This window comes from Pristis pectinata, chromosome 3 (genome assembly GCF_009764475.1).
Source record: "Pristis pectinata isolate sPriPec2 chromosome 3, sPriPec2.1.pri, whole genome shotgun sequence".
Lineage (NCBI taxonomy): Eukaryota > Metazoa > Chordata > Chondrichthyes > Rhinopristiformes > Pristidae > Pristis > Pristis pectinata.
In genome coordinates, this window is record NC_067407.1 from 25,450,380 (window position 1) to 25,463,379 (window position 13,000).

Here is a 13,000-nt window from a genome sequence, read left to right on the forward strand (position 1 = left end):
TAGCTCATAATGTTAAAAAAAGACAAGTTTCAAACTCTGTAGGTTAATTAATTTTTTTAATTCACATTTTTGACCAATTCTAAAATAAACATACTCTGGAATCTACAGGTTCCACTTTAAAGCTTTGCTGGGTTTCAGTTTGTAAATGAATAAAATTTACAGCAGTTTTTTTCTGATGTAATGAAAATTGTGCTAACATGCAGTTCTGCTACAAATCCTCTTGCCATTACACCATCCCTTCAGCACCAATAGTAGCGAACATGGGGCCTGTTGCATAAAATCAGTCATGGAAAGCTGAACCAAATTGGCGTCTTGAAACAGCTATTACCTTGTGGGAAAAAAAAACAAAAGGCCAACTTTGTTTTGGTTAATTTTTACTCCAATTAAGGCCAATTATTAATTTCAAATGTAAATTTTGGTATTCTGTAGGCATTGAGTACATTTAAATCTATTGTGAATCAAATTGCTGTAAAAATTGACTTGGCAGATTACAACACTTCTGCAGTGGCACAAGAGCTCAAATAGGCAGCATTTATGGAGGGAAATGGGCAGTTGGCATTTTGGGTTGAGACATTCATCTGGACTGATGAAACGTCCAGTCCAGATGAAGGATCTAGGCCCGAAATGGCAAATGTCCAGTTCCTTCCATAGATGCTGCCGAACCTGCTGAGTTCCTCCAGCAACTTGTGTGTTTCTCCACATTCCAGCATCTGCAGTCTCGTGTCTCCATGTATTTCTGCACTCTATTTCAGCCAATAAGTGAATAAAATGTAGTGTTATTTTCAGCCAATAAGTGAATAAAATGTAGTGTTGTGATGTTCGCCATGGGCATCTGCCCATAATTGATTAATGACCATTAGGAGTGGGTTAGAGCAGCCTGAACATATCTCACAATCACCAGTAGGTGGTGATCTTTCTAGGCTAGCCTAGAGTAGAAGGGGTAATATTTTAATCCATCATGTTACCAGGTCCACCAACAAGATAACATCTAATAAGGCTTGATTCCCTGTGGTTTTCTACCCCTCCTCACCCAACCCCACTAAGCTTCACTATAATTAGACAACTGTGTCACACTTTATAGTAAATAAATCTTTCAGTCTGTTGCACGTTCTGTAACCAAAGTTTTCATCCACTGTAAACTCAAACATATCTGACAGTCACTTGGCTAGAAATGCATTCTGCTTGCTAGTGTTAAATGTAGGAGTATTGTCTTCTACCCCACTTCTGAAATTCAGTTCTACCACTACTGACAAGAAAGAATTTCTACTGTGGCAATATGATGTGGCATGGAGTAGGAATGAGTATAGATTTGCCTCTTCAAATCATGACATCAGATGTAGTCTATCTGTAATAGTTGGTGGAGTTGCCACATAGACTCAAAGGCAGCCCATTCATATTTTAAAAAATAAAACAAAAATTTAGGGGGCATCTTAAACGTGGGCATTGTAAAGTCTGGCACAGCCTGGGGACTGGCAAGTTAGTGACCTGGTTTCACCTCTCATATGGGGAATTCTGTTAATAAGCGAGAAAAAAAATGGAAAGTACAGAAATTTCTATCATTTCCATGGAAAACTGGCTAGGCAGTCTGGACTCCACTTGTATCAGTCTGAATTATTGAAAAGGGTTTAAGTGAATTATTTTTCATTTTAACATTGTGCCTCAATGAAAACTTGTGCGCATTTTGCATCAATCATTTCACACGCTGATCTAAATGCATAGAGTTCACAAGTAAATTCTACTTCGGTGATGGACAGCTTAGAGTCCAAAAAATGCATCTCTATTGTTTATTAATAAATTGGAATTTGTTTCACAACCAGAAACTCTTACAGGGCAAACTGGTTACTACCAGATTAACCGAAGGAGGTGATGATGGGGGAGATGGTCTTGGATTTCAGATCTAGATACTGTAGCTCTTAAAGTTGTTTATTTTATTAAAATGTATCTTGAAACTTGATTCAGCAATGGAATCCAAGATGGAGAGGTGGAGGGGATATTTATTGTCATTGGTAAATTACAGTGATAGATTTTGTTATAATGGTATTTGACCTGCAGAAATCATTAATTTAATGAAAATTCAGTTTTGTGACATCTTCCCTTTGATAAGTAGTTTTAAGAGCATAAACGTTATTATATTAAATGTACAAGAACTGCAAATAACATCAACAAAACTCTTATCTCATTCTCAGATGTGATTTACAACTTTTGTTAATGACTGATTTATGCAACTGACCCCAATCTGCAAGAGATTTATACAAGTAAGTAGCTTCTTATATATATTTCCCTCTTCTAAACACTAAAAAAAGTCAAGTAAACTTCCATAAGTATAAGACTACAGGTTACAGTCACTTGAAACAATATACACTATCAAGAGAAAACTGTGTACACAATTATACTTCTCATGTTGAGCTATTGGCACATTGGAAAGTAAAACCTTCCTTTATTTTTCAGCACACACAGCTAAAAGGAAATGCAAGGTGGTGCTCAACTTAAATTATACATTAAATAGAGTATGAGTATTTTATATAGATAAATGTCAGAGGTAGGAAGGAAGCACGGGTTACAGAGATCTTCCCAATAACCTTTACTGAGTGAATACAAGAGCTTGACATTCAGAAAAGGTGAACAAATTGGGCAATGGCAGATAGGATGGAACACTTGATAGATTACAAATCTACATATTTACAGCTATAAATAGGCAAAAGGTTGAAAGGTTTGGCAATCGTGAGAGATAGAGGAAGTGCATGGACAGAAAACAGATTAAAGAGATCATTAAAATGAACCAGAAACGTGGCTCAATCCAGATCACTGTTTACACTATAAAAGTTGTGTGCTTGAGTAACTTCACAAAAAAGTGAAGATAGTAATCTAACCCCTGCCCCACCCCACAACCCCAAGCAGCCCCACCCTCACCACCCAACTAAAACATTTCAGTGTAGTCTAAAATACCGTCATGTATGAGAGCAAAGTGACCCCTTAATCTACAATATTGTGTGCCACTAATGGGGTCATGTGATATTATGTTCTCTACGTTTGAACAGTCCAAGGTCTGCAGCAGTGTAAACATCATCCAGAGAGAGAGTGTGTGTGTCACTCTGAATGCATGTGCATATTGTAGATATTTCCAACATTATGTAATAATGGGAGCCACAAGCTTTAATTTATCAAACATTGTTATTTTGAAGTGAGCAGCAAATCATTTAAAATAAAAATATGTTTATTTTAAATGATTTATTGCTGGCATTGAAATAACCTGGATTGGAAAATACAGTCATCTCTGAGATCTATGAATGGGGAAGCACTGGCACCGTGGAAGTTTTTATGTACTGGATTGGCTGGCAATGACCCATCCTGAAGTACAAATGAGGCAGACTTCTCAATGACCTGTGTGTCAAATTTAATCGAGCCTGTTAGTGACTAAGTACTTCCTTGGTGAACCAAATTATTAGCAGTCAGCTTCCACTGAATTAACCTTAATCATCACAGACATTTTGCTTTAGTTACCTGACAAATTGTGAAAAAGATTTCTTTAAGCTAGAACAAAGTCTGCCACTGAATATTAATACTAATATATCAATGTTACAACAGCATATAGAGTTACCAGGTCAGGAAGCTGCAGAAACTTAAATTATCTGGGTCAAATTTCCTTAGACTGAATCATGAAATTCAATTGACTAAACCATGTGAGAAAATACTTTTTCCTATGTCTGCTAATGAAAGTCAACAAAGTGCAGTCTATTGCTTTATCAATATGAATTAAGGGGCAGTAAATATAGCTCAGTATAATAAAATGCATATTTACTACAATTTTTTTGGTTGTAATTTGTAAACTATTTCCCATTAGGTTATAAAAGTGTTTGAGTAGCTTGTGCAGCCTGAAGGGGTGAAGCATGTGTTATAAGGCCTTAACCCGAAGGATGAGAGGCTAATTATTCACTTGCAGATCGCTTCTAGATCAAAAAAGGACTTGCATTGAAATGGTGGTTATCATGGACATCCTAAAGTGCTTTACGGCCATTGAAGTTGGAGGGGAGCACCATTGTTCCTTTTTTGAAGTAGTGCTATGGGATCTTTTACATCCACCTGGAAGGGAAGACTGCTCCCTGGTCTAATATCTTATCCTAAAGACGGTACTCTCTCAGTATTAAAATATAGTATTAATCTTTATTCTTGTTAATGCAGTTGGGTTTAAACCTTCAACCTTCTGACTCTGAGGCTAGAGTTCTATTATCTGCCTCAACTGCAGTGCAGTAAAGATGGGTGTGGGCTGGTGATTCAAGTACCAGCCAAGATTAAACCCCACAGAAATATGAATAAAGAAAAGATTCAATTGTCAGAAGGAAACAGGGAAAGGATTAATAAGGAGAACAAGGAGAGAGAGAATTTAATTCATAGCTTCTTATTGGCAATGTCTACTTTGTCATATTGCATATTTCCATAGAATCAAGATTTAACATTATCAAGCAAATGCAATGGAATCTACATAAATGTGTTTTGCAGCCAGGCACAAAATCCCATTATGACCATTCCCATCATGCAAGTATTTTGATATAAACATAATTTTGTTCCAGAACTTGAACCTTAATTCCAATCCAATCAAAATTTGGATCTAAGCACAAAATCTCTTGGCATAAACCCTTTCTGCATTTGTAAAGTTAGGACTAGAATGTACACTGTACAATTCAAGCACTTCACATAATTTGACACATGAATGAAACTGTGGATTCAAAGACCCCCACCAATAAAATGAGGTGACTGATTTCATTACAAACTTTGTTTTGGCAGTGGTGGGAGTGAGAAAGGGGGTTGGAGTGTGATTTTTTTAAAATTCCAAAAGAACAAATGTTTAAAATCATCTGTTTGTGCATTCTACCTCTCCTAACAAAGAGTCCTGCAGGGGTGTGAGCACTCTCCCCTGATTTTGGTTTTAGGATATTGTGTACAGGCTTTGCCTTTAACCCAAGACCAGTGTGGAGATGGCAATGAGTCCATGGAATCCATCAAAATCCACCATTAGGTAATACGAACTATTTCCAACTATATCCTTTGAATTGAACCATGATCAATGGAAGGCAAATTGACATGGCAGCTTGCTGGTTTAGTTAAACTGAAATCCATCATCTCCTATTTGTATTGGTTGGCAGATTGGACTGTTGTAATTTTTGGACGTTTAATGAAGTATGTTTATTCCTTTGGGTCTTAGAAATCTCTTGGCATGTTTTGGAGTGGCCTTCAGGAGTTCCTTTAAAGGTTGAGCCATTCAACACTAGGTGAAACAAGGGCTAATGTGCATATTGCATTTAATCTCCATTTATTCATGAAAATGGCAAGTGGGATACCACAAATAATTGAACAGCCCCCTGAGTTTTTTGGACAGCAATGGTAGGTACCCATTTATAAACTGAATCATATAAGCCTTGGATCTTGAAGGAATGTCTAATGTGACTACCTGATAAATATGTGGCAGTAAAAATTCATGCCTATTTTGTTGAAATGGTATTTTTCTTCTACTTTTGCAGGGCATGGGTAAAATGAAAGTTCATGCAATCAAAAGTTCAAATTTTCCCAGCTCTCCCCATTCTAGTGCTGCTAAAGACCCAAACACAAGAAGAGCTTTTGAAAACTGTTAGTTATCATCTGAAGGGAACTGAGTTTCCATTACAGAATCACTCTCAGCTACGCACTGGGCCTTTCTTTGTTGTGGCATTTTTTTGCATCACTACTTCTAACATCCTACTTGTTTTTCTTACAGAATAGATTTTTAACAAATGAAAACCTGTTACCTAAAGGCAAATGCAGTCCATTAATTGATACTAGCACCATTAGGCCATCTCCAAAAGCTCTTCCAATGAAGTGTGGTAAAAGTGCTAAATGATTACATGAAATGGCGTGTTCCTCCAATATGAACATCCTCTAAGATGCATCATTAGCTCCAGATTCTTTGCTTAACTTTTCATTAGCAAGTTGCTGCCTTTTAGATGTATTAATAACAATTTTTATTTTTTTAACTTCCTCTGAAATAGTACAAGTCTGATGATCAGTAGGTTCAAATGTGTCAATGAATTTGTGAAATTAGGTACTTGACATATGAGTAAAGCAATCAAATATTCTCATGTATACATGCATGTCTAATACTATGTAGGACATGCATACTAATATCACCGGTTGAGTCATAGTCAAAGGTTTACTACTACCGATCCTCTTGTGAAGAGGTACTGCCATTATTAGAGCATGACGGTGATGGGAGCATCGCTATTACAGATGACACAAGCTATTTAACTGACGGTGAGGCCATGTTTTGCAAATGGAAAGTACCAGGAACTGGTGTTCATTATGCTGTTATCTCCACTAGCTCTAGCAAAACTTATACAAATGGTGTAGAGCTTCAAAGATTGAAATATGTGTTATATACTTTTTGTTGTATTCTGCGTAAATTACCGGAAATATCTTACTTTCAGGAAATATTTGCTTTTCTGTGTAAAAAATATATTAGAGTTGCATTTAAAAAAAAAGGAACAAACCTAATACGTAAAAGAACCAGGGCAACTTGTATCCCCAGGAGAGGTTGGTGCGGTGAACAACTGGTTACTTGGAAACGTGTGCTGTCACACACTTCATATTGAAGTGGCATTAACCAGTCCCTTCACCAAGTGTCCTTCTACCTTTTCAGTATTTTATATATGTAATATACTCGTGTTGTTGATATTAAGCAGTACTTTTATGTGGAGTAGACAGACACAAACAGATGTCTAATGAAAATCAGATAAAAACCTCGCAACAACTGGGAAAGTCAGATCTCAGTTGCACAAAGGTACAAGTAATTTCCACAAAAAGTACAGAATTCTGCTAACACAACAAAAATAATTGATTTCTTGAAAAAAAGGTTAAATATTAAATTATGGAGCTCTATTGATAATTTTAAAAATGAATGGAAAGAAAAAAAATGCAGATACCTGAAGGAAGAACAATCAATTAAATTGTTTTGACTACTTGTCAAAATCCATGGATCGTATTGATATTGGTTTATTATTGTCACTTGTACCGAGGTACAGTGAAAAACTTGTCTTGCATACTGATTGTACAGGAAATTATAGGGGCAGATCCTTTCACATAAGATGAAGGCTTTATTTCCTGACCCAACTGCCATCCCCACCTCCACCACAAATTAATTATCATCTTTGATTTAAAAATGATTTTGACTACACATTAGGGTTCTATGTTCTGGCAGAACCATTGCTGCCCTGTGTGTTGAGGTTATGCTCTATATTTTCTGTTGGTAGTTGCTCCTTCTCTCGCTCCTTATCTGGATTGAGCTGTTGGATTTCAAGGTTGAACTCATAGGACGGGCTGCCCAGTGTGGCATATCGACCAGTACGGTGCTCCAGTAAAGCAGGTCCCCATTCCTTGCTTGGTTTATTTGCATTTTTCAGACGCTAAATAAACAAGAAAGAGACCTGTGAATCTTGACTTGGTAACCAAGTTGTGAATTAGCTTGGTAATTAAGGTCGAGGACAGCAATTTTGATCACTATATAATTAGCTTGCCAAGTTGGCTTGCGCACAATTTCTAAGTAATCCTTAGATTATTTCTCCATATCCATTTTCTGTAGTAAATTGATTTTCCCATCTGATTCTCAAATAGATTGACATGGGGCAGTCACGGTAGTGTAGCAGTTGGCGTAATGCTATTATAGCGCCAGCGACCTGGGTTCAATTCTGGCCGCTGTCTGTAATGAGTTTGTATGTTCTCCCCTTGTCTGCGTGGGTTTCCTCCAGGAGCTCTGGTTTCCTCCCACATTCCAAAGACGTACGGGTTAGGAAGTTCTGGGCATGCTATGTTGGCACCGGAAGCATGGCGACACTTGCGGGCTGCCCCCAGAACACACTATGCAAAAGATGTATTTCACTGTGTGTTTCGATGTACATGTGACTAATAAAGATATCTTATTATAACTTTAGGTTCTCAGCTGAAACAAACAGTAATCCAGTAAAAAAAAATCCTCCAACGCAGCTTTGCTACTGCAATATTTAACTGTACAGTTAATATGTAGAAACAATTTTTACTAATTGTTTCTTCTCTTGTATCTTTCTCTTGGTTACATTATATAGCTTTTCTTTTTGCTCAGTACAAAATACTGTAATATTTCTAGTTTACCTTAACATGGGATAAGATTCAAAACAACTGAAAGGAATATTCAGGTTGTAGCAAGAAGAACTTTACGTAAAGGACCATCAGCATTTGCAACAGATATAAGATTGTTGCAAGATTTCTCAATCTAATGCCTTCCTTAACAGTACTTAAACCTTGATCTGGAGCTCCAGATACTTTTGTTTTTCCTGCAATCTACCTGTCTTTTTAAACTCGCGTCTCCTATCACTGAGCCTTTAATCCAAACTCTGTCCAAGAATAGATTACTAGGCAGGCAGTGGAAAGGATTAAGGACGTGCTCAAAGTCTCCTTGAAGAAATGCAGCGCTCCCCACTGACTCCTAGGAACCTCCGGCCCATGACCAGTCAATGTGCACGAGGAATACTGGGGATGGCACTGAAAACCTTGAGTCCATGCATTGGGAGCACATGGAAGCCCTGTGTAAGCACAGTACCTTATAGACTACCCACTTCCTGTCCTGTCTGGAAGAGGAACAGAGGGATCTTGCGGTCCACGTCCATAGATCCCTCAAGGTTGCCACGCAGGTTGATAGGGTTGTTAAGAAGGCGTATGGAGTGTTGGCCTTCATTAGTTGGGGTATTGAGTTCAAGAGCCGTGAGGTGATGTTGCAGCTCTACAGAACTCTGGTTAGACCACACTTGGAGTATTGTGTTCAGTTCTGGTCACCTCATTATCGGAAGGATGTGGAAGCTTTAGAGGGGGTGCAAAGGAGATTTACCATGATGTTGCCTGGATTGGAGAGCATATCTTATGAAATAGGTTGAGTGAGCTAGGGCTTTTCTCTTTGGAGAAGAGGAGGATGAGAGGTGACTGTGACAGAGGTGTACAAAATGATAAGAGGCATAGTTCGAGTGACAGTCACAGATTTTTTCCCAGGGGTGACATGGGCTAACATGAGGGGACATCATTTTAAGGTGATTGGAGGAAGGTAATAAGGGAGATGTCAGGGGTATGTTTTTTCCATAGAGAGTGGTGGGTGCGTGGAATGCACTGACCTGCAGAGGTTGTGGGGGCAGATACATTAGGGACATTTAAGAGACTCTTAGATAGACACATGATAGAAAAATAGGGAGCTATGTGGGAGGGAAGGGTTAGATAGTTCTTAGAGCAGGATAAAATGTCGGCACAACACTGTGGGCCGAAGGACCTGTACTGTGCTGTAGTGTTCTATGTTCTATGCTATGGTTCCCACATTGGCCTTATAAGCCACCTCAGAAACCACAAAACTAGAGTGGAAACAACTCATCCTTAATTCCAAGGGTCTGCTGAAGAAGATTTCTTTATATTTTCCTTTCTCCTCATCTTTTGACAGTTGTAGTGCTGCTCACTGAGATTTCTCAATGTACAAAGAATGTTATGTGCCCAAGACGCATACATTTCAATCAGTTTTCTACTAGTTCACTTACCTCCCAAAATGTGGAACCTTCAGTTGTGCAAATCTTCCAAATGGCATAAATTGGAATACAGATTACTGAGGAGAGTGCCATCAGGAAACCAAGTGTGATAGCCCATGTTGGGTACACATAGTCATTGTAACTGATGGGTTTATACTGGACCACAGTGAACACCAGTATGAACTAGAAGGAACAAATAAGAGTATGATTGACTACAAAGCTAAATTTAACATTATTGATCAATGCAGTTCATAATAAAGCATAACATCTCTCATGGTGAGAATTTTTCTCATTTATTTAAGTCATTCCTCTCAATAGCAATCTATTGTCTTTAGTTTCTTATGCCAGTCTGCTGGTTAATAGCCATTGTTCTTGGACAGTTATTGGAAAATCCTTTATTATGTTCTCCACACAAAAGGATATGTTTAGAAGCAATTCATCCCAAGGCCCAGGCCTGTACCAGTTATTAGGAGTGGGTGCTAAAAAAGGAAGAGTTCCTCCTCATTAACTATTTTTTTTTGTGGGAACTATCTCTGTGCAAACCGGCTGCCATTACACAATACAACAACAATGAATATGCTTCAGAAGTAGTTTGTTGGTTGTAAAGTGCTGTAGGACTTTCTACGTGGGATGTGAAATTGCTCTATAATGCAAATCTTTTTAAAAGAAATCAAACTTTATTTGCACACATGAATTTACTATTGACACAAAGTGGCCAGTCAAAAGGATAGAACCACCTGGACATGGTAATGCAGCATACTATCATTCCTCCACTGTGGTGGGAATTGGCTTCCAAATCAAATTGTCCTCTCTGATGGATTCCTGGTGCTGACAGTGCTTTGAAGGGAAGTGATCAACAAGAGTTTGCAGAAAGAGAGAAAAGAAGGTGAGTCACCCTGGGCCATTCCTGCTCCCTCCAAAAGGCCAGTTAAAAATGGCCCTGGCAGAGGCCTGGAAGCAGCGCAGCCACTCTCTTCCTGGCCTGGGGAATGGTGTATGGTAAAGCAACATGTAAACAGAGGAAGACAAAGAAATGTTAATAATTGGGTTGAACAAAAATAGTATTCTCCCATTAATCTCATGCTTTAATCCCCTTTAATTAATATATACTTGATCCTCACCAAACAAAATGAACATCTATATAATTGAGAGAAGGTATAAAATGGGTTATAGCAGATCAATTTCAAGCCCCACCCTCTGCCCCCACTCCACCTTTGTATCCGAACAATTCTGTACCTACTAAAGAACATTTTTCCACTCTTGTACCCAATGACTTGATCATGCATTCACAAGCCCAGTACGTATAATGCAGGCTAGGTACAAGGTAGACGTTTCCTGCTCTGCTTCAACAATATACCTCAACCAGTAACCACCAAAGATTAAAATCCTTCCCCCACACCATCACATTGGCATGCAAAATTCATTAACCAGCCATTCTTTTGTTTTCATAAAAAATTGTAGATCCAAAGCATTAACTCTCTTTTTCTCAAGGCAGATGCTGCCTAACGTTGTTGAATACTTCCAGCATGATCCACTTTCTTTATATCCTTTTGTGAAGTTGTCTTTATGTTAAAATTAATATTCTGTTTTGTGTTTATGCAGACTCCAAATTTGTAATGCAAAGAGTTGAACACATCGGGTCCTCAGTTCAACATGTGAATCTCATTTTTCCTACACCATCATAGCTTTCAAAGGGGAAAAAAAATCTAACCCCCATGTCTAGATGAAATTTGAATCCAGTTGCTGGATGTGATATGACAGAGTTCTAACTCGATGTGTTTAAGGTAATTGTCATTTCCACACGGAAATGTGACATACAGCTTCTCACTCATTTTTAAAGCAGTTTTATTTATGCATCTAACAGGTACTCACAAAGATAATGCTGGGAGACACAAAACGCCAGCAAATTTGGAAGAAGATCGGAGGTGGAAAGCCAAGCATCATCTCAACATCCTTGAAGTAGTGGTTATGTCCTGAAAACGGCAAAAGAAAATAATTTTATTGTGTAGAAATCCAGAATTCACTATGATGTTTTCCATGATTTTATCTGAGTTAGCAATCAGTTGGCATAAACACCTCTATTTACAATGGGCTGACGTCACTGATTTTCTTTTAAAATAAAAATCACAAGGGATGTTTTATTATATATCCCAGAGGGGAACACTTTAATTCATGCATAGATCACCATGTCCAGTGTGACATACATCTCTTTTGATCCATTTTCTGCCATTAAGCATGCAAAGTGAGCTACACACATTGCAGACATTGTCAAGTTTGAGAAATACAATGGTGAAAGGACATTACAGATATCAAAATGTGACAAAAAAACTAATGAACAACTCTTATTTTGGGCAGTAAATATTTCAGTTACTGAAGAAAAATGGCATAATGACTTTTGTTCTCAAAAAGCATTTTGAGTGATGCAAATGGTTCATTGTCTAAAGCAATGAAATGTTGTAAATGATTTACTTAATTCTTAGTAACTAATAATTAGATTTACTTGGTAAATCATTATAAATGATATACTTCATATGAAATGCTTATATCCAGTGTGCAATATGGCTAAATTGTTTGGAACAGATAACTGCTGCCTTTGTAAAATACAACAAAGGTGGATTAGCAGTTCTCTTTATGTTAATTGTGGATGAAAAGATCTCGTGTATACATTTGAAGAGCATTTCAATGAATCATGGAACAACAAGGCAATCTAGGGTTTCAGATAATACTCTGCCAGACAACTATGCCAGAGAAGTTTGTTTTCAACCTTCGACAGTATAAACAATGTCATACAAACAAAAGATACCTGGAGATAAATCTTGCTGGCTGTGGCCAACTGTTCTAAAGGGAAGTGCTGATATTCAGCCATTTATATGTACAATCAGGTACAATTTTAATTGGCATTTGGGTCTGCAGATTTGGACATAGTAATTAAATGATTTTTGTTTAGTTTAATGTTTTAATTATTTTAAGTGTTTTCAAGTTATTTTATTTGTTATATATATTTTAAAGGTATTTATTTATTTCAATCTAATAGTTTTTAAATTTATCTAATGTCATGTATTTAAATACCATTTAAAATTCTTGACAGCTTTTACAGAAGACCAAGCTCTGTCCCCAATATTGAAGTCTGTTAATGGGGAATTTGAGCAGGGTCCCTGCATTATGCCTCCCTCAGCTTCATATCAGATGTCAGCAGTATGGAAAACTCTGGTAACTGTGGCGATTGTGAGTTTCAATTACAGCAACAATTCTGTCATTCATCAGTGGTTGTTTTTCAAACTGGAGGCACATAACTTGTGGTGTTCCCCAGGGCTTGGTGCTAGGCCCATTGCTATTTGTAATCTATATCAATGATTTGGATTAGAATGTACAAGTTATGGTTAGTAAGTTTGCAGATGACACTAAAATAGGTGGTGTTGTTGACAGTGAAGATGGTTATT

General features: G+C 37.6%; 1 protein-coding gene across 10 annotated transcripts in view; it reads right to left on the bottom strand.

Annotated features, from left to right (window-relative positions):
- Positions 1–2,916: 2,916 nt before the first annotated feature.
- slc6a9 (solute carrier family 6 member 9) overlaps positions 2,917–13,000 on the bottom strand; it is a 211,145-nt gene continuing 201,061 nt past the window's right edge. For all 10 annotated transcript variants that reach the window (XM_052013130.1, XM_052013128.1, XM_052013129.1 and 7 more), the window contains 3 exons: positions 11,433–11,533; positions 9,573–9,743; positions 2,917–7,430 (listed from right to left, as the gene is read on the bottom strand). In XM_052013130.1, the coding sequence (XP_051869090.1) occupies positions 7,212–7,430; positions 9,573–9,743; positions 11,433–11,533 (491 nt within the window). In that variant the 3' untranslated portion in view covers positions 2,917–7,211. The remainder of the gene's footprint in view (positions 7,431–9,572; positions 9,744–11,432; positions 11,534–13,000) is intronic.